This window comes from Protomyctophum bolini, assembly GCF_963924005.1.
Source record: "Protomyctophum bolini genome assembly, chromosome: 23".
Lineage (NCBI taxonomy): Eukaryota > Metazoa > Chordata > Actinopteri > Myctophiformes > Myctophidae > Protomyctophum > Protomyctophum bolini.
In genome coordinates, this window is record NC_137884.1 from 10,390,605 (window position 1) to 10,413,474 (window position 22,870).

The following is a 22,870-nucleotide window of genomic DNA, read 5'->3' on the forward strand; positions in this document are numbered from 1 at the left end:
TATTTAATTTTATGTCACTGTTGTCACAATCCCTTTAATTCGTTCTTTTGCAGCTTTCAAGTACTGCCTGGCTTCAATCTCAAAGTCAAACACAATAAAAGGAGGTTTGGATTGGAATGACTACATTTGTATTCACGTAGGCCTATATGAAATCTAGCTAGAATAATGATCAAATTAGCTTGTTCTTTTTTAGACCTGGCAACACTGGTATAGTGACCATTGCGTCATGACGTGAAGACGGAGGCAGGCCTGGTTTTACTGTAATGTTGTGTTCCTGTCTCCTCTCCTCTCGTCTTCCACCCTCCACCCGGCCCGACGGACTGATCACAGCACCGAGAGAGAGGATGTCCCATCAGACTGGCATTCAAGGTAAACCACAAACAAAGACACAGAAAGACAAAGCAAAAAAACCCTCCTTGAGACGTGATTGAAATAGCTCAAATTTGCCATGATGACAGTTTAAGAAGACCACCAGATTATGGTAAAAAGCCACGGGAGAAGAAACCTGTAGATCAGATCTTCTGTTGTCGCATCAACCAGGCATCAACAACACAGGACAGGGCTGCCCGTTGCTTGCCTTGCACGCACGGCACGGCACGCACGGCGGCTTTGCTTGTGAATGAGAAGAATGCATGACAAGTGTTTCCAGCAGCAGCCGAGCCGAGGGATGCGTCTTTGCACTAATATGGTCATGGAGAATCCACTGAGATTATACCTAAACCTACCGCCGCGTTCATGCGTGTTGAGTTAATTCATTTTAACTCTCTGAGCGCGTTACAAATGTAACCAATTGAGACCCGTGCCGGGGAACATTTGGTTACATTTGTAACCGCTCAGAGTTGACCTGTGGAAACGAAGGATTTGCTTTTGCTGTGTATAGTAGCCTACAAAGGTCCTTTTGTTGCGCGTGCGTGTATGCGACTGTTCGTGTGTGCGTGTGTGACGTGTGCGCAGTGATTGATGCGACTAAAACTAAAGCATCAATGTTTATGTAACAACTGGGCAGGGAACATTTGGGTGACCTATTTATTTGCACACACTGCATCCATCTCTGGCCTCGCCAGTAATTACATGGGACAACTGGAATCTGCATGACATCTGAAGAAGAGACAGATGGACAAAGATTTCATGCTATTCATTCTATCCTATGTGGTCTACATTCAGTAGGATACTATAGAGCGGTGCCCGTTGGACCTCTACAGCGGTGCGCGTTTGGGCATTTGCCTACTTGGAACGATGCAAGTTGGAAATGCATGCCCCACCCAGATATTATGTGTTGGAGCCTCTACAGCGGTGCCTGTTGGGCACTGCAGGCCTACTTGAAACGATGCAAGTTGGAAATGTATGACCCACCCAGATATGTCCGTGTCCCTTTTATGCCCAAATATGGAGTTTATGCAGACGTCAGAATGATGTCAGAAGCCCTGTCCAGAGCCCCCTGTGTTGGGGTGGAACGCGTGTGTTGAATTTGAAGTTGGTGGGGCGAACGATTACACACAGACAGACAGACAGACATACAGAGACTTGGTGATAGATGTAGGCGGCAGGCCTACACTAGATAATATAATTGTGTAATGACTAATGAGTATATTATGGTGTTATAGTCCCGCCCCCTTTCATGATGACGACTGGCCCAGGAAATAATCCCCCATTCATTTTTCTCATAGACATTATTGTTAAGTTATCATTATTGTATTTATTTAAAGACCTTTAAAGTCGCGGACAAAGCCAACTCGGATCGTGACAAATCATGACAACAATATATACACAATACTGTATATACACAATATATTGGGCTGAACAGATAATTACAAAGAAGAAAAACAAAAGTGTTGTATACCCTGCCCTTTTTGAGTGGTGCAACAATGTGTGTGGCTGGCTGGGTGCCTGGGTCACTGCCTGGGTCTGAGGCGAGCACGGAAATAGCATGGTTGTTTTTCACCACCTGTGCGCAACCTAACAAACACAGTAACACACACGCATATATTAACTGTATATATGATGATTTTGGGTGTGCCAGTACAGTACAGTGACACTACAGTACAGTAGAAGTAGAGGGGCCCCCACATGGTAACTCTGTCATTTTTCAACCGTTTCGGAGACCCCCACATGGTAACTCTCTCATTTCTCTACCGTTTCGGATGTGGGGCGGCTCGCCGGAACCGGGCCGGCACCCTGGCTGTGGTCCTGTGGGTCTGGAACTTCTGGAGACCCCCCGGTGACCCCCACACGGAGTTGCACCACTCAAATGCGTGGGGAATTATTTCCTGGGCTTGTCGTCATCGTGAAATCGGGCGGGACTGCAACGCTCTATAGTAGCCTAAGTATAAATTGGGTTAAAGTGGTCAAATTGGCTGACTTAACCACTTTCACTTAAACATTAAAAAATATAGCTGAAATAGCAGATCTACAAGCTCACGCGACACATTATGTGCTTATATATTTGCTATTGTTGCTATTTTTGCACAAGTAGGGCATACATTTTCGGATGGACGGGTGGGGAGGATCAACATATGGAATCTAAGGGTTTGATGAGGTCAGATCAACATAGTGTCCGTGAGGTCAGATGTAGAGTTGCTGGCCGGCTTCATATATGCAGATCTAGGTGATGATCCAGTCTTCTCCATGTATGGCTATCCAGGGTTTGATGAGGTCAGTGTCGTGATCTTCATAATGACGGCCATATATGGAGACGGCCATATATGGAGCGTGTCACGAGGCGTGACTGATGGACGGACGGCCTGACTGACACGAAGTGTGACTGACATGAAATGCAAGTTTTAATAGTAAACTGTGATGGTCGCAATTATTTAATTTTTTATTTCTGCACATTATGAAAGTGGCTGTATGTGTTTTGACAGCTACCGGGGAAGTACGGGACGTATTTGCCAAGGCCAGGAATGGAGCCTTCCGCCTGATTAAAGTTGTCATCAACAATGGTAAGAACAAGTGATCTGTGCTATCTATATAAGTATAGAGGGTATGCGTGACATCATCCTCAAACCCGGAAGTTATGTGGGAACGGCTACTGAGTGGCAAAATATCTACTTTCTGGCCTTGACAGCCCATATGTTAAATTCAAATTCGCCACTTAATGTGCCACTCACTTTATGCATGCGCATACCCTCTATATTTGCGAACACAGTGAGCATTTACTATGAGACCTAGCAGATCATGTCTGTCTGTGTGTGTGTCCCACCTTTGTGCCCATATATGGAGCTAAGTGATTTGTTTGTGATTGATGCAACACACTCCATATTTGGACGTATAGCTGCTTTGGGGACTCCTTATATGGTTATGGCTAAGTTAAAAACTTAACTTAAAAATAACTTAACTTAAAAAAATAATAACTTAAAAATAAATCTTAAAAAACCCCAATGTACGAGCTGCGTTCGCTTCCCGCGTTTGCGCGTCTTACTGGTAATAGGACTGTCTATGAAACAGGTCCACTGTGCGTACAGCCGTACACATTGAAGTGCTGTCAGTATCTGCATAGACCAGTAAGACGCGCAAACGCGGGAAGCGAACGCAGCTCGTACATATTTGGGTTTTTTTAAGATTTATTTTTTTAAGTTAAGTTACTTCCAAATATGGAGTGTGTTGCATAAATCACAAACAAATCACTCAGCTACATATATGGGCACAAAGGGGGGGGACACGGACAGACATGATCTGCTAGGTCTCATAGTAAGTGCTCACTGCATTCGCAATAAGCAAATAGACTGTTTAGTGTTTACTAATGCTTGTGTCTACTGCCACATAAGTGGTCTTCCAAACCTTTCTCACTGTTTTCTTCATTATTTTCTCTTTCCTTTTTTTGGGTAAATTATATGTAATATAAAATATTATAACATTCTTTATGTACAATACTAAAACACATACAAATGTATAATTATATAAATGTATTATGCTAATTCAAAATACTAGACTAATAATTTAACTCAATCTGTTAGTGCAGGACTTGACATGAACTTTTTGAGGCACTTGTCCATCGGACAAGTCAATTTCCCATTCACTTGTCCGGGCACTAAAGTTACTTGTCCATGTACAAAGGGGCTGCTAATGACCCCCCCTTGGTCTCCTCCACTCACCACTCGTAGTAGCTGCACTGCAAAGTCTGCTTACATCACAAAGCTACTACTACAAAGCTGCTGCCTCAGTCCTCTGTTGTACAGTTTGTTTACGTTTGATTGTGTCGCCAGATGTGGGAATAACAGCATAATTAAATTTGCGGATGATACCACAGTGATCGGATTAATAACCGACGGTGATGAGAGGGCCTATAAAGCGCCGCAGTCCCTCCCCCTTTCAGAAAAACGAGTGGCCCAGGAAATGAAAACCCAATGCATTCTCCCATCTGCACTTCTAATATAATTTATTTAAAGACGTTTACGCCGCGGACAAAGACACCAGCCATCCCGCAAATACCCTGTTCAAACCACTCTCTTCCAAAAATAAATGTCATTGTATTTATACTCTGTATCTATACACATGACAAATAAACCTGAACCTGAACCTACTAGGAGCATCACAGAAAAAGTGAAACCAAGAGTCACTTCTCCAAGTACACGACAAGTACACGACATTAAGGCATTCCGTACAAGTGCAGTAAAATAGTTTTAATGCACTTGTACGGAAAGCCTTAATGTCAAGCTCTGTAGTGTAACTACAGTATGATTGATAAGGCCCCTATTTCTGGAATCACAACCTGTTTAGGCCTGCTGTCCGGAGGTCGAATCCCTCTAAACCAGTGGTTCCCAAACGTTTTAGCTCAACACCCAAAAGAGAAAGTAGACCTTTGCCCGGGACCCAAACTACTGGAAATAGTACATTTACAAGCTCACAATGTGAGCTTGTAAATATACTATTTTCACTGCTTTCACATTTATTTAAATTATTAGATTTATCTCATTTTTCAGATTTTTTTTCCCCCTTTTTTAATATTTTGAAATGATATTTTTTTTTTTTTAATGTAGGAATAAAAACCACACCCGTGTCAATTGAGGGGCGCTCTTATCATCATACATCATCTCATTCTGGCCAGTCACAATTTGCGTCCTTACTTTTCCGTCTTCACATTACAATTCTTCTACATTCTCTAATTGTGTTGACTTCTTGTAAATTCATTAAGTAATGCCCATTTAGCTGAACTGCAAGTTGGAACCTCCTCAAGGACCACTGGTGGTCCCCGGACGGCCGGGCCACTGGTTGAAAACCAGTGCTCTAGAGACTGGAGTCTCCCTCTCAGCTTTCCTACTGTCTCTTTCAATAAAGCAAACATACAGTAGGAGTGGACCTCCCACTCTCTCTCTTGGGAAAAAGTCCTGCAATCCAAACCAATTCAGGCTATTGTGTTGGTGTATCTAACCAAGTTAAGCCTGTTTTATTTTTTTCTTCCCTACAACCCTTCAGGTTTATTTGAGTTTTTTATTTACTTAGTCATATTATACAGACTGGCACTCCAGCTCTTGGCTTTGGCTAGTTATTGTAGTAGAGTTGAAAAACATCCTGCACGTAGTGTACTGTATGTTTAGAGTGTATATTGATTCATACTGTATTTATATCACAAGAAGCTGTAATATTTTATAGACATCTTGGTAAATGGAAAAGGATAGCGTTGATTTATAAATGCTCCATCTCCTCCAAAGGGGGAAAAAACCCTGTATGTTCAGGAGGAAATATATCTGTACACAATCTTAAACAGAAATATCTGGGGACCACCAGGTGTCCAAATGGAATAATGGACTGTACCAAATGGGCCCTAACGAGTGATTTGTTTCCACTCGTACTCTCTCAGAGTTAAAAACTCTGAGATGAAACCGCTGGATGAAACAAAAAACGATTGTATCAAAAGAAGGATTCTGAACTTCTGGTCAGACGAAGGAGGAGCCAGGCCCTGGAAACGCCCAACGATTCCAGGTTTACAACACTGCTGGTGTGTCCAAGGTTATGTATCAGTAGATACATTTACTTGAAATCCAAAAGGTTCAGAATCATAACTGATATCACTTCAATAGGGAGTCCATTCCTCCCTGAGCTTCCCAACCCAGTGTTTGGAGAACAATTATTGAATTATTATTGTTATGTGGATATATAGGCTACTGTAGCCTATCGGTGAGAGTGAGACACTGTGTTAAACCTAGGCTGGTTAAGGCCTGCCAATGTTACTTCGATTTGTATTGCAAATCCAGCCTCTCTGGGATGGTCTCCTGTAACACGGTCATTTAGCTCCAGTCCAGAGGGCCACACTATTAGTGATTAACACTTTGACTCCTGAACACGAGTTGCACAAGCTACACGAGTTATTTGACTGTAGAACAGCTTCCCTGCCGTTCATGAGTTATGTTTTCATTGTGTATCTGTCCACAGATACAAATTGTGCAAATAGCAGATCTACAAGCTCACAACGCATCGCAACGCTTGTAGAACTGCTATTTTCACACATTTTCCCCCTGTCTTATATCATTTGACAATTTGGCCAATGTTTGACCAGTTTTTATAGTATAGTTTGTTGGTTACGTTTGATGCAGTAATGGTATTTTTTCCTTTTCTTTTTTGAGGTATTGAAAAGGTCCTTAAAGTCCTTGAATTGTCACTTCACTGTCATCTGACCCACAGGTTGAGAACCACTGAGCTAGAGGAAGGTCCCAGTTCTTGGTCATTTGCATATGAGGCCAACTAAGCACATGCACATGTAGGCCTTCAACATGTCATCTGGGTTGTCTTCACTCCTCTTGTTTAGTCAAAGCCAGTCACGACTGTGCTGAGGCCAGCGGTTTGAAGTTTATTATAATAGAGACGTCATTGGATTTCTCCTCCCATCCACTTGCATTGAGTTTCTCACCCAGCGCGTGAGGCGATTTCACTCCTTCCAGGAATGGAACAGAGTGCATTCTGGGATGCATTTGGGCCAAACACATGAGCGAGTACCGTGTGTGCGTGCACTGTGAGCGAGTCATGAACGAGCTCGGCCGTTGTTGTGTATTGGCTTGGCCGCCTAGGCGTGTTCACGTGATTGGCCCAAATTCCGCTCGAGCTGCAGTACCTACTTTCGGCCATTGCACTTCAGTGTTTCCTCTCGGTGACGTCTCTATTTATATACTCTAAGGTCCAAAAGTGAATTACTTTTTTCAGTTCTTTAAAAAAAAAAGAAAGGAAGAAAAAAAAAGTAAAATGAGCATCAGGGTCCCAGACCCCATTGTGAAAACCACATGCTCTGGAGCCCTGGAAAGGATTAAGTGGTTAAATTGACCCATTAAAACCGAGAAGGCATTAGCCTAAAATTTTAGATTTTAGCGGTGGCTATTCAACAGTAGCAGATATACATGCTCACAGTGCGACACTTCGTGCCGCTCTGCGAACTTGTACATCTGCTGTTATGCTAACATTGAAAAATCTCCAAAGGGTTTGACATTTTTTGAGCGGTGCAACCACTCCAAGGAACAGCAATGTCCGTGACTCTGTGTTCACCTATGCCTGTGTTCTCCTATGTGCCTATGTGTTGGTTAATGAGCACCAGTATATGACTATGAGTACCAGTAGGGGCGCTGTTGTGCCAGAAACACCCCTCATATGCCCAGCTTTGTGTGTGCGTATGTGTACCCCATAGCGATGATTTGATTGACAGAAAATTGAGGACGCCACAAGTGATTAACACAAGAAAGTACATTTGTCCTGAGGACATTGTCTGTCCTCAGAGCAGCTAGTGCTAGGGGCCACCAGGCAGCTTATGTGTCCTGTGTGTGGTGTGTGTGTGTGTGTGTGTGTGTGTGTGTCCGTCCTCAGAGCAGCTAGTGCTGGGGGCCACCAGGCAGGCGTGTAAGAAATGGGACCAGGAGTACGATGCCTACATTCTTCCCCTTCTGGAAGACCACATGCCCTCCTACCTCCTCTACCGGCTGGACTCCACCAACAACCAGGGCTACGAGTGGCTCTTCCTGGCCTGGACTCCTGACGCGTCCCCTGTGAGTACAACAACCATCATGGATGTCTGAGGCCGGAATGGATTAGGGGACAGTTTGTTCATTTAATCAAAAAACGAAAAAGAAAAACCAATCGTCAATTTATTTTCCCCACTGACAAACAAAATAATAACTAAGCTATGATGACTAAAACTAAGACTAAATATGACTAAAATTTTAGAGAGGGATTGGGGAGAAGAGATCCAATAGAGACAAGCCATTTCATGTTTGGTTGCGCTCGAATGTTGAGCTTGTAGATCTGCTATTATCAGCATGCAAAAAGTGACTAAAGCTAGACTAAAACCTTTCAGATGACTAAAATAAAATAAATTTTATTCAAAAGACAGAGAGAGAGGTTCCCTGCAGGCTGCGTGCTGCAGCAGAGGGTGAGAAAGAGAGACCCTGTCTCTTCTCGTCTCCTCAGCATGCATGCATTTAAAATTTACCAAACGGATCATTTGTTTTTTACACACAATCATCAGAGTTTTAGCAGATCGTGTATCGCTCTTGGCTGAATGGAATATTAACAAGGCGCGACACTTGATGCACTTATAAAACAGCTCAGCTCCTACTTTGCTCTCTTCTTTATCCACGTGTGGGGAATGGGATACACAGGAGAGTTGTCATGGTTGCTTTAACCTTCTTATATTAATTTGATTTGAGCTTTGCTAGTTTGCTTTCACCTCGTTGAGGTCAACTGTTGTCGAGATCCGTGATCGTGATATAAAGTGTAATTGCACGCCAGTGTTTTCATTCAAATCAACGCAAGGCAAACCATACAGGACTTGGGCTTGCATTGTGTGGTACTGTACAACTTGCGCTGCTGATCCTAAACCAGCATAATCATCACACGTAACACAGCCGTTCATGTCGCTGGAACACTAACCTGATCCTCAGCCTAAATGATCACACTTTGATCAGAACAATGATCAGAACTTTTCCCCCGCTTTTCTCCTCCACAGCGCTGCGCAGCAGAGCGCACATGCAGTGGACAGAGAGGAGGGTATACAGTCAGACTGGCACACAATCACAGTGTGTGTGATTATCACACACTGATTGAATATCTTATTAACATTTGCAACAACAACAAAAAAAGCAGTACACACACACGTCACACACACAGTAGCCTATGGGTCTTCTCGGATCCACTCGGACATTACACATAATGATTGACAGACCCGAGTTCCGAGGGGGATACGTCCGATTCCGACCCTGCCCTGTATTTTCGGAGTCGGGGGACCCGGTGAAGAGCTCTAGTCTAAACTAAATAAAAACAATTCTGTCAAAATGAACACTGATTAGTTAATTGAACTAATCGTTTTAATCGATTATTAATTAAGTTAAGTATCAATTTTCGTTTTTGTGCAACATTATTGTACCACAAAGAATTAAATGGGGCGCGTGTGTGTGTGTGTGTGCGTGTGTGTGTGTGTGTGTGTGTGTGTGTGTGTGTGTGTGTGTGTGTGTGTGTGTGTGTGTGTGTGTGTGAATTCATACAGTGGTCTGTGTTGGTATTGTGTGTATTAAGTGTATTATTTCTATTGTCGGTTAAAGAGAAACGCCTCATACCAGTGTTGAATTCGTTGACTAAAACTAAGACTACCTTATTTCACTGACAAAAACTAAATGAAAACTAAGCTATGATGACTAAAACTAAGACTGAAACTAAATGAAAACTATTGAAGAGACTATGACTAAAACTAAAATCTAAATATTGCTGCCAAAAACAACAGGGCCTCATACATGGTCACAGCTTGCTCAAACTGTGGGGTGTCTGTCTGGCTGCCCAGATGAGGCAGCCCATTGTGGGAGTGAAAAGTGTTTTGCAATTCTAATGCTCCGTTTCCAATTTCAAACAGAGGCCGCTGTCTTTTAAGTGAGCAGGAAGCGAAAAATATGGCTTTAATCCCAAACAATCAGACCCGTCTGAACTGAGTGGTGCTGTTGGAGTGTCTGACTATTGGTTGTCTGACTAGTGGGTGTCTGACTAGTGGGTGGCTGACTATTTGTTTTCTTAGTGGGTGTCTGGCTAGTGGGTGTCTATTGGTTTTCTTCGTGGGTGTCTGACTAGTGGATGTCTGGCTCAAGGACTGGATGTCCCAAAACCTTTTACAGCTAAACCCTGACAAGACTGAAATCCTAATTATAGGACCCGAGAGCACCCACTGTGAAATACAGCAGTCTATGGGTATAACAGCACATTTCACAAAGGTGTAAAAAAACAACCTAGGTGTGCTATTCGATCACCAAATGAATTTTTAACCACATGTAAAAAAGGTTGTCCAAACATTATTTTTCCAATTGAGAAACATTGCCAAAATCAAGACGTTACTAACGCCACAAAACTTATCCAGGCTTTTACTGTATTTTGTACCGTTTGGACTTTCTTGTTTACTACATTGAGTCGCTCCTCTATACACCGCCTCCAGCTTGTGCAGAATGCTGCTGCTAGACTGTTAGCTAACACATATATAAGGTCACATATTACTCATGTGCTTGCGGCCTTACACTGGCTACCAATCGACTCCGAAATTACATAAAATAATGTTTTAATTACTTATAAATCTCTCCATTTAACCAAACTGGTGCACCCCAAGGTAAATGTGAGACAACTTAGGTCTTCAGACAAAGGCCTTCTCACTATCCCCGCTACTAAGCTGCGAACCAAAGGAGATCAAGCTTATGCATTTGTTGTACCTACGCTGTGGAATGACCACTTTACTTGAGAAATGCTGAGTCTGTTGAGAGCTTTAAGAAGCTGCTAAATACTCATTTGTACTGCAAACATTTTGGTTTGCTATAGTGATTATTTCTATTGTATGTTGATTTCTATGTACTGTTGTTCTGTTTCTGTTTTTATCTATTTCTATGTACTGTTTTTGCTGCTCTGTTTCCTATTTTATCGTTGGTTTATCTCCGAGGGACAGACATAGATAGGGGCATGGGGACAGACATTGCTGGTCATTGGAGTGGCTTCACCACTCAAAAACCAGACTCGACATTTTGCAGCTTTGCATCCACGTTGCCTTTGGCGCCGTGCGTGCACTGAGCAATGAAGCGGTGCGATGCGTGTTACCAAAAACGACGAAACAAGCCTTTTTCTTCTTTTCTTTTCTTCCCAGGTTCGACAGAAGATGCTGTATGCTGCCACGAGGGCCACGTTGAAGAAGGAGTTCGGCGGTGGACACATTAAAGATGAGATCTTTGGCACAACAACGGTATGTCGCTACTTTCACATAACACACATGTACTGTATATTATGTACACAGACATATGTGAACAGTCAGACATCACTTAGGTTGTGAATGATTCAAATGTCTCCAGATCATTGCTGTTATGTTGTGATACAGTGCATACATGCTGACAGTTACAGTTCTGTACCTTAATTTATACTATGTAGTACAACGGAGATTGTACTACGGCCTACCGCATTGCTTCTTCGTGTCCTTGTAGATCTTTTCTTATTTTGCTCATACACACGTCCAAAGTTGCCTCCTCCCTCCCTTCTACGGTGCATCAGCGGCAGCTATGGAGCCAGCTGCTACACATACACAAAACAATCAAGTCTAATGAGGCATCACGCATCAGAGCTGTGTGTGTGTGTGTGTGTGTGTGTGTGTGTGTGTGTGTGTGTGTGTGTGTGTGTGTGTGTGTGTGTGTGTCTGTGTGTGAGTGAAATAAGTCATTGTTTTGGGTGAACTACTCATTTAATGGGTATCCGTCCACAAGCTCCAGCCAGCCAGCTGACAGTCCTCTCTCTCTCTCCCCAGGATGAAGTGTCTCTCTGCGGGTATAGGAAGTACCTGGTCTCCCTGGCTGCCCCACTCCCACTGACCGCGGCTGAGGAGGAATTACGGCAGATCAAACTGAACGAGGTGCTTTTACACAAACATACACCCAAGCCTTCCCGCGTCCGAAATGGTCGGGAAATGACAGAGGTCCCCGGGGGGTCCCCGGAACCTCCATACCTGCCAGGAACATGCCCAGGGGGGCAGCCCTGTTCCGGCGAGCCTCCCCGCGTCTGAAACGGTCGAGAAATGACAGAGTTACCGTGTTGCAGCTTTCCATGCTCGTACACAAACACAGGGACACGCATACATTCATAGGGTAGGAGGGACACACATAGCGGCGTAATGGAGCGGAGGCACTGCTCGAAAAAACAGGAAATAATTCAGACCCTCCACAGCACCCTACACAGCTTTCATTACTCTTTATTGCCCATAACACCCTTTGACAACAACAACTTAAATAAAGTATAGTGAAATCAACCAAGAAGGTATATTGAAGGTAGCACCTCAAAGAACCTACCCCAAATCTTTTCATGTAGTAGGTTTTCTCCTTACATTGTACAGTAGTAGAATTCATCCTTGTTACGTTGCGGCGGCAATGGCAAGAAGGAAACTGCGGGATTTGACAGCCTCCACTTCATGTTTCAGCTGTGTTTTTAAACCCATTATTGTGCCCTTCACATGTAGTACCGGATGGCTAGTGGCTACACATCGTAGACACATGCACACCCATGGTGAATAGTATGTGTACTGTAGTTTATGTAACAGCGTATCTGTATGTTTAGGCAGCTAATAACTTTGGAAAGATATTTTATAGTGTGAACAGTTAATTTTGACCACAAAATATCTGTGTATTCATCTGTGCTTTTGTCCATGTGAACAATGAACTCAGGCTTGCACTGAAAGACAATAGATACAGATAAGATATTTAAAGTACAGCATCATGTCTGTACTGGCCTCCTTTAATACCGGCTTGTTATCATCCATATAAGAGCTCAACTAGGTACCATACAGGATATCAGGTTCATACAGCATATTGCCAAGTCAAAAATGGAATACCACAGTATATCAAATGGCTGGGGGATACCACTGACATGGACACAAATACATTGGTTGCGTGCAGGAAAATACACACATACACACGTGCGCGCACACACACACTGGACATACTATCTGATTTTTGCAGTCAATAAGGCTTTTCAATGTGTCTGTATAAATGCAACCAATATGGCGTCGGATGCATTAGCCTGCGGTGAAGGCGCGAGGCTCAAAGCAGGCAACAATCCATGCTGGATCGATGAGGCTGAGTGATTTTCCACGCCAGACTAAACAGGAGCCTACATTTTCTGACCTATAACGAGGGATTTGATACTGTCCTCCTAGTGTAGGTCCGAAAGCTGAGCAAATTGATGTGCTGCTGTGTAGATTATGATACGGGCTCTAAAGGGACACAGCTCGTCCTTTCGTACGTCTGTACTCTGAAAACCCTTTTTGACATTGGCTTCCCCGTCCCTGTCCGTCTGCTCGAATACTTCATTTTAATCATTGAGTTTCATTGAGAGAAAACGCTAATGTTACTGCTGCTGAATTAGTTAAATTTTCGCTAGAAACAGACGGTATCAAATATGAGTGACGCCCCCGATGGGGTTTAAGTGGTTAAGAGCGAGTCTCAATTGGGCCGGACACTGGTTTGTTTACGTCTGTTTCTCCAGTGAAATGAAGAGATGTTCTGATGAATATTTGTGTCGGATCCGGTCAGCCAGACAGTGAGCGGGAGAGAGGGAGATGAGGAGGGAGATAGAAAGCAGAGACTTCAATGTATCGGTCATTTTGGGTGCCGATGCCCGACATTGGACATCAGTGTTTATTTAATCCGATGTTTATACAGGAGGGGGAAAAGTATTTAGTCCATCCTCAAAAATCACCCCTGTGTTATCATCGTACAACATCATGATTTAACATGTCTATTTGCTCGGACACTATGACAAAATTGTCAATGAGAATTTAGGACGGAAGTCTACACTAATAGCTGAATATAGGAGGGCATATGGGGTGCATTTCATTTTGAAAAAAATGCCTTATGTGCGATAACATTTTATTTAAATGTATTCAATGTATTCTATTGTTTCTAACTTTCTAACTTGAATTAAAAAAAAACTAAAGAAGTTTAGAAGTTTTGTATCGGCATCGGTGGTGCAGGTCTCTCCAAAATCGGCATCGGACCCAAAAATATGGCACCAGTCGGAGCTGGGGAGTGAGGGGGAATAAGGGGGTCAGGGAGGGGAAAAGACAGCGGGAGGGAGAGAGATGGAGGGACAGACAGACAGATTTTTTGTATTCATAATGTTGTTTCCACATGGTTATGTTAAATATAGATGTTGTGGCCAGCTCTGGGGTGCCGGAAAGACATGGCCGCTTTTACTCGGAACCCCTCTGCGCTATAGGACGTGTACACACGTCGATTGGATACCCTATGACGCATGGGCACGTCGGATGGACGTAAATGGTTAATATTAGAGAAATGTTCTCTCTCCTGTAGGTTCAGGCAGACATCAGTGTGGAGACTAAGCAGCAGACCCTAGCTGGCGTGGCGTTCCCCATGCAGAGGGAGGCCATCCAGGCTCTGGAACAGTTCAGGGCCAAGAAGATCAATTATGTCCAGCTGGTCAGTATATGATCTGTCGATGCTACAACAGTAGCAGCTATCTATAGATGTTTAAATGTCCCCAAATGTATCATTCCAGTGTGACTTTGACTTTTGATGTCAGATCTCACGTCTGGTCTGAGCTCGTATTTATGCTTTTTATTTGTCTGCACCTGTTTGTTCCATCGTAGACATGCGGAGCAGCATTGGCATCTCTGGACACATGTATCCCAAAATGTATATTTTGGGTTGCATAGGATACACTAATAAATAATCCCTGTGAAAATGTAACGGTTTATAAAGGCATACCAAGTGCACGCCAAGTGACAATGACAAGCAAATTAACATGGCCAACAATCTAACATAGTCTATTTGCAATGTTATAATTTAGGTGTTTAATCATTCACTAATTTAAACAAGTGCTTTAACAGTCATTCGGATAAGATTGCAGATCTGGATCAGACCTAGGCTATACAAGTGCTTATGCAAGAGCATTTTTTTTAGTCCGGACCTTTGGCGCTGTAATCCTTGTGAGGTCTCCAAACCTATACAGAAACTACTTCCTCTGGAGTTATGTACAGTACAACCTATTGGATAAAAAAAAGAACTCTCCAAAACTGTGCCCAGTGTAAGTGATCTTCACGCTGTGGATTTATTTGGGCCACCGGGATATCGGAGTGTGTGTGTGTGTGTGTGTGTGTGTGTGTGTGTGTGTGTTCTGGAATAACGTTCGATCATCTTCTTTTTTTCCCTTTTTTTTACAGGAGATTGACTTCAGGAATGAATCTATTAAGCTGTCCAGCACCGTGCCCACAGAGCTGAAGGAGCTGCCTGCACGGATACCGAAAGAAGCTGCACGTTATCACTTCTTCCTCTACAAACACTCCCACGAGGGCGACTACCTGGAGTCCCCGGGTAACAATGCCATACTTATAATAACCAATTAAGAACTGGAACGCATCTTCTCGTCTTTGCATTGACTTTGTATGTAATCGTGCAGCTCTAGCCTCCAAGTCTGAATGCACTGTTGTTGCATACACTGAATCTCACTTCTGCTATCGGGCACTCGTATGTGCCACAAATCACACGTAGCTGTTATTAGAATGCCTTATACTTCATGCCAAATCAATTACAATAGTGCATTTTACTTTAACTTACACTTACAATAGGGACTTTGTGTGAAAATGTAGTAGGAAATGAACAAAGAGCTTTGTGAATGAGGCCCAATACGTATGTGTGTGTGTGTGTGTGTGTGTGTGTGTGTGTGTGTGTGTGTGTGTGTGTGTGTGTGTGTGTGTTGCAGTATTCATATACTCCATGCCAGGCTATAAATGTAGCATCAGAGAGCGGATGCTCTACTCCAGCTGTAAGAATCCTCTCCTTCACACTGTGGAGAATAGCCTGCGACTCCAGATAGCCAAGAAGGTAACGTGCAAGCACACACACAGTGGTGGAAAAAGTACACAAATGTTTTAGTTAACTTTTTCGCTGCTATCTACGTTTATAAACGTAGCTAGGCTTGCCTAGGCCTTCGGTACCTACTGGTGCTAACTACGCGTAAGTTCGTAGACAACCGTATACTCGTAGGAAGTAGCCTACTCCAGTAAAGTAAAGAAAAATAAACTCAACAATGTACTTAAGTACAGTACTTTGTGTACATGTACTCGGTTACTTTCAACCACACACACACTAGCCTCAGAGACCCAGGTGATTTTGTTTCAAAAGAAGGGGAAAAAATTATTGAATCAATTAATTACCAGCTGCATTGCCTATAACCCATCGTTTTTGTCATTTCGTCATTTTTTTCAAATCCTCAAAAATGATGAAAAACGGCGCGCTATAGTATGCCGTACGATATGGGCTATAGCCAATGGTCCAAAATGATGAGAAACGAGGCTAACTTTATTTTTCAAAATTTCAAAAAACATGGGCTATAACCCATCGTTTTTGTCATTTCGTCATTTTTTTTAAAATCTTCAAATATGCTGAAAAACTGCGCGCTATAGTATGCCGTACGATATGGGCTATAGCCCACGGTCCAAAATGATGAGAAACGAGGCTAACTTTTTTTTCCAAAATTTCAAAAAACATGGGCTATAACCCATCGTTTTTGTCATTTCGTCATTTTTTTCAAATCCTCAAAAATGATGAAAAACGGCGCGCTATAGTATGCCGTACGATATGGGCTATAGCCAATGGTCCAAAATGATGAGAAACGAGGCTAACTTTTTTTTTTTCAAAATTTCAAAAAACATGGGCTATAACCCATCGTTTTTGTCATTTCGTCATTTTTTTCAAATCTTCAAAAATGATGAAAAACTGCGCGCTATAGTATGCCGTACGATATGGGCTATAGCCCACGGTCCAAAATGATGAGAAACGAGGCTAACTTTTTTTTCCAAAATTTCAAAAAACATGGGCTATAACCCATCGTTTTTGTCATTTCGTCATTTTTTTTAAATCTTCAAAAATGATGAAAAACTGCGCGCTATAGTATGCCGTACGATATGGGCTATAGCCCACGGTCCAAAATGATGAGAAACGAGGCTAACTTTTTTTTTCAAAATTTCAAAAAACATGGGCTATAACCCATCGTTTTTGTCATTTCGTCATTTTTTTCAAATCCTCAAAAATGATGAAAAACGGCGAGCTATAGTATGCCGTACGATATGGGCTATAGCCAATGGTCCAAAATGATGAGAAACGAGGCTAACTTTTTTTTTCAAAATTTCAAAAAACATGGGCTATAACCCATCGTTTTTGTCATTTCGTCATTTTTTTCAAATCTTCAAAAATGATGAAAAACTGCGCGCTATAGTATGCCGTACGATATGGGCTATAGCCTACGGTCCAAAATGATGAGAAACGAGGCTAACTTTTTTTTCCAAAATTTCAAAAAACATGGGCTATAACCCATCGTTTTTGTCATTTCGTCATTTTTTTCAAATCCTCAAAAATGATGAAAAACGGCGCGCTATAGTATGCCGTACGATATGGGCTATAGCCAATGGTCCAAAATGATGAGAAACGAGGCTAACTTTTTTTTTTCAAAATTTCAAAAAACATGGGCTATAACCCATCGTTTTTGTCAAAATGCGGAATTGCCGAAATTGCGAAAATGGTAATTGTGGAAATTGCGGAAATGGAAATTGCGGAAATTGCGGATTTTTTTTTTCATTTTTTCATTTTTTTCAAATCCTCAAAAATGATGAAAAACGGCGCGCTATAGTATGCCGTACGATATGGGCTATAGCCAATGGTCCAAAATGATGAGAAACGAGGCTAACTTTTTTTTTCAAAATTTCAAAAAACATGGGCTATAACCCATCGTTTTTGTCATTTCGTCATTTTTTTCAAATCTTCAAAAATGATGAAAAACTGCGCGCTATAGTATGCCGTACGATATGGGCTATAGCCTACGGTCCAAAATGATGAGAAACGAGGCTAACTTTTTTTTCCAAAATTTCAAAAAACATGGGCTATAACCCATCGTTTTTGTCATTTCGTCATTTTTTTCAAATCCTCAAAAATGATGAAAAACGGCGCGCTATAGTATGCCGTACGATATGGGCTATAGCCAATGGTCCAAAATGATGAGAAACGAGGCTAACTTTTTTTTTTCAAAATTTCAAAAAACATGGGCTATAACCCATCGTTTTTGTCAAAATGCGGAATTGCCGAAATTGCGAAAATGGTAATTGTGGAAATTGCGGAAATGGAAATTGCGGAAATTGCGGATTTTTTTTTCATTTTTTCATTTTTTTCAAATCCTCAAAAATGATGAAAAACTGCGCGCTATAGTATGCCGTACGATATGGGCTATAGCCCACGGTCCAAAATGATGAGAAACGAGGCTAACTTTTTTTTTCAAAATTTCAAAAAACATGGGCTATAACCCATCGTTTTTGTCATTTCGTCATTTTTTTCAAATCCTCAAAAATGATGAAAAACGGCGCGCTATAGTATGCCGTACGATATGGGCTATAGCCCACGGTCAAAAATGATGAGAAACGAGGCTAACTTTTTTTTTCAAAATTTCAAAAAACATGGGCTATAACCCATCGTTTTTGTCATTTCGTCATTTTTTTCAAATCCTCAAAAATGATGAAAAACGGCGCGCTATAGTATGCCGTACGATATGGGCTATAGCCCACGGTCCAAAATGATGAGAAACGAGGCTAACTTTTTTTTTCAAAATTTCAAAAAACATGGGCTATAACCCATCGTTTTTGTCATTTCGTCATTTTTTTCAAATCTTCAAAAATGATGAAAAACGGCGCGCTAGAGTATTCCGTACGATATGGGCTATAGCCCACGGTCCAAAATGATGAGAAACGAGGCTAACTTTTTTTTTCAAAATTTCAAAAAACATGGGCTATAACCCATCGTTTTTGTCATTTCGTCATTTTTTTCAAATCCTCAAAATTGATGAAAAACGGCGCGCTATAGTATGCCGTACGATATGGGCTATAGCCAATGGTCCAAAATGATGAGAAACGAGGCTAACTTTTTTTTCCAAAATTTAAAAAAACATGGGCTATAACCCATCGTTTTTGTCATTTCGTCATTTTTTTCAAATCTTCAAAAATGATGAAAAACTGCGCGCTATAGTATGCCGTACGATATGGGCTATAGCCCACGGTCCAAAATGATGAGAAACGAGGCTAACTTTTTTTTTCAAATTTTCAAAAAACATGGGCTATAACCCATCGTTTTTGTCATTTCGTCATTTTTTTCAAATCTTCAAAAATGATGAAAAACTGCGCGCTAGAGTATGCCGTACGATATGGGCTATAGCCCACGTTCCAAAATGATGAGAAACGAGGCTAACTTTTTTTTTCAAAATTTCAAAAAACATGGGCTATAACCCATCGTTTTTGTCATTTCGTCATTTTTTTCAAATCCTCAAAAATGATGAAAAACGGCGCGCTATAGTATGCCGTACGATATGGGCTATAGCCAATGGTCCAAAATGATGAGAAACGAGGCTAACCTTTTTTTTCAAAATTTCAAAAAACATGGGCTATAACCCATCGTTTTTGTCATTTCGTCATTTTTTTAAAATCTTCAAAAATGATGAAAAACTGCGCGCTAGAGTATGCCGTACGATATGGGCTATAGCCCACGTTCCAAAATGATGAGAAACGAGGCTAACTTTTTTTTTCAAATTTTCAAAAAACATGGGCTATAACCCATCGTTTTTGTCATTTCGTCATTTTTTTCAAATCCTCAAAAATGATGAAAAACGGCGCGCTATAGTATGCCGTACGATATTGGCTATAGCCAATGGTCCAAAATGATGAGAAACGAGGCTAACCTTTTTTTTCAAAATTTCAAAAAACATGGGCTATAACCCATCGTTTTTGTCATTTCGTCATTTTTTTCAAATCTTCAAAAATGATGAAAAACTGCGCGCTATAGTATGCCGTACGATATGGGCTATAGCCCACGGTCCAAAATGATTGGAAACGAGGCTAACTTTTTTTTTCAAAATTTCAAAAAACATGGGCTATAACCCATCGTTTTTGTCATTTCGTCATTTTTTTAAAATCTTCAAAAATGATGAAAAACTGCGCGCTATAGTATGCCGTACGATATGGGCTATAGCCCACGGTCCAAAATGATGAGAAACGAGGCTAACTTTTTTTCCCAAAATTTCAAAAAACATGGGCTATAATTTATTATTATCTGCGGGGGTCTGCTGTAACTGCCTCTGTGTCAGTTTCAGCGCGGGTCCAACGTAAGCGATAACGCTGTCAACGCTTTGTGTGCTGCAGATGGAGATCGACAACGGGGACGAGCTTACTGCCGACTTCCTGTATGAGGAGGTTCATCCGAAGCAGCATGCTCACCAGCAGGCCTTCGCCAAACCCAAGGGCCCCACGGGAAAGAAGGGCGGGCGCAGGATCACGCGGCCGCCCGGCCATGGTGACATAGACGACTAAAAACGGCAATAACAAAGGGGAAGAAGGAAACGAAGAAAAACACCCCTCCTGTGATCGTCCACGATGGGACGTTCCAGGAAGTAGTGCAGAAAGGACCCTTTTACCTTTGAAATAATTCCATTACTAATCCTTTTAAAAACCCTTTATTAACCTTATTCATGTGGCAGCCTTTTTGTTTTTACGTCATACTCGGCTGGGAAACCATACCCGAGTATGACATGAAAACAACATGGCTGCCACGTGACATGTGGTCAATAGGAATCCAGGTAGTTGAACTTAACTATGCACACACACATTTTAAAAAAGCCATATTAACACACGCGAACCTGTGAACTAATATTTGTAGCTCGCTAGACCACAGCCTAACTCTCTGTACTGTAGCTGCGTTGCAATAGTCAAGAATGTATTTGAAAGGAATATTTGGGGAAAGCATTCTGACTAAATTTATTTCCCTTTGTTTAGTAAATATTTTATATTTTACGGGGCACGAGTAGCCTATGTTTGTGTACGTAATGATTTTATTAACCTTAAAAGGTAGCTAAACGGTTTTGCATTACAGGGTAATTATACGTGTGCCATTGAAATGTGCACTGCCACTGATGATGGTCAAGTGAAATCTCTGTTGTCTGTTAATATCTTGGTTTATATGAAGTCTTTTTTCTTTTATTTTGTTTTACTGTTTGCAGAATACCAATTGAGCAATTTCTTAGCATGTGAGTGACTGGTACAATGGTACATTGTATGTAACCCTTAACGAGATGTCTATCCTCTACTCCAGTCAGTTGTTCTCAACATTGTGGGTCCCCATATGATTGTGAAAGTAACTATACTGTAAAAACTGGTCAAACACATTGGCCAAATTGTCAAATATAAGAAAGAAGGAAAGATTGTGAAAAATCAGGAGTAACGATGCCTGGTAGTATATTGTCAAAAAAAGTCTAAAGTTAAATGGACTTGGGGGAAAGCCGTCTGTATTCATGTCGAAATTAAGCGTTCTTTATTTTTGTTAGGCACTTTTGCCTAGTGCCCAGGTAGCTCAGTCAGTAAGGCGCTCACCTTCGACGCACAAGGGTGTGGGTCCCGGACTCCCGGCAGATCTTGGTGGAAGCAGCAAACGATAACTTTGAGGGCCGAAGTGGAGAAGGGTTCCATGTGAACAGCAGTTGAACATTTGGTCAGTCCTACTTCCTCCGCTTAGTAATATTCTTAAATGAAGATGTGGGAGCTAAAGGTGTCCCAGTGGTCTAGTCGTGCACATTGTAAAATGGGATACACGCCCTCGTTTCTGGTCTGATATCTACAATAATCCATTTACCGGTACTTACTTTTTAATTTCTGTATCACAGTTGTCCCTTTTTTTTCTTCTTTTTAAGACAGGTTGGAATTATATTACATGATTATGTAATACAGTAAATGAAGGAGTCTGTGCTGAAGTTTGGGATAGGGTTTGCTGAACAGTATCATGTTGATTATCATAAATAACTATTTTTCTATGCCTTTCCCGTTTGGTTCTCTCCTGTAAGCCAAGTCTGAAAATAGGTGTCAAGTTAATTGAATAATGTTTTTTTTTCTTCTTCGTTTCATGGGGGAAAGAAACCTACCTGTGTGTCCGTCCATCATCTTGCTGTTTCACACCAGAACTACAGATATTAATGCAATGGGGTTGAACCAGCTTTGTTCACTTCAATATGCTGCATGTGTTCAACGGGTGAGATGGGGTTGAATTTGCACCCTAAAATGCTGTTCTTGGTCCTGTTTAGTACTAGTATAGACGAATAACGGTTTAAGTCAAAATGTTATTCTGACCCCTCCACGAAAAGGCATAGTTATCCTGACCCCTTATCCATCATTTATACATTTATGGATAAGTAGTGTGGACTTAAACTGTTATTCGTCTATAGTACTCTATTGTTGATTGTATTTTTATCAAACCGGTCCAAATAATTCATGCCATGAATAACTCCCTGTAAGGGACCACGACTGTGCATTTAATTATAATTAGCTGAAGGAACTAATTGTCTGGTAAAGTGCAACGGAGAACGCTGATTGAAAATAGGCAGACCACTATTAAATGTGCGTCCTCTAGAAAGATACTATTGTATTTTGTTCTACCCCTTTAATGGCCAGTAGGAGGCACCAAATTACACTTGCCATCATGGGAAGTGTTATTTATTTGGGGCCTCCTATTTGCCATTCAAGTGGCTGAACATGATTTCATTCCACTTGAATCATAGTAGGGAGTTGTGTTTTGAATGCAATGTCTATGAAAGTTAAGGACATTAAAATATTTAAATCAGTTACTGATGAGAGTTGCATGAGAGTTCATTATGTGTCTTCTAACTAGCCGAATCTCTTTGATCTAGCTTTCTTATATATCTTGTCCTGTTCTCTAGGTATGGTACACATGTCCTGTTCTCTAGGTATGGTACACATGTCCATGGTCACGGACCGCATACTGGTCAAGGTCATTTATACTGGTGAAGATCATTTACTAGTCTTATGAAGGTCATTTATACTGGTCAAGGTAATTTA

At 41.6% G+C, this 22,870-nt stretch overlaps 1 protein-coding gene across 2 annotated transcripts; it reads left to right on the forward strand.

Annotated features, from left to right (window-relative positions):
* Window positions 1-266: 266 nt before the first annotated feature.
* Window positions 267-22,638, forward strand: twf1b (twinfilin actin-binding protein 1b). 2 transcript variants are annotated; one of them, XM_080757233.1, is made up of 9 exons: window positions 267-369; window positions 2,862-2,939; window positions 7,786-7,964; window positions 11,084-11,179; window positions 11,732-11,836; window positions 14,289-14,414; window positions 15,158-15,308; window positions 15,697-15,818; window positions 20,171-22,638. In XM_080757233.1, the coding sequence occupies exons 1-9, from the start codon at window positions 345-347 to the stop codon at window positions 20,336-20,338; spliced, it is 1,050 nt and encodes a 349-aa protein (XP_080613359.1). In that variant the 5' UTR covers window positions 267-344; the 3' UTR covers window positions 20,339-22,638. The 2 variants fall into 2 exon arrangements, with proteins under 2 accessions (XP_080613359.1, XP_080613360.1); XM_080757234.1 differs by having other exon boundaries at window positions 307-369; window positions 7,791-7,964.
* The last annotated feature ends 232 nt before the right edge of the window (window positions 22,639-22,870 follow it).

Bases quoted from the DNA above. Each gene is read 5' to 3' on its own strand.
- twf1b (XM_080757233.1), top strand. From the start codon at position 345: ATGTCCCATCAGACTGGCATTCAAG. The intron at 11,837-14,288 runs GTGCTTTTACAC...TCTCTCCTGTAG, and splicing joins GGCAGATCAAACTGAACGAG to GTTCAGGCAGACATCAGTGT. The intron at 15,309-15,696 runs GTAACAATGCCA...TGTGTGTTGCAG, and splicing joins CGACTACCTGGAGTCCCCGG to TATTCATATACTCCATGCCA.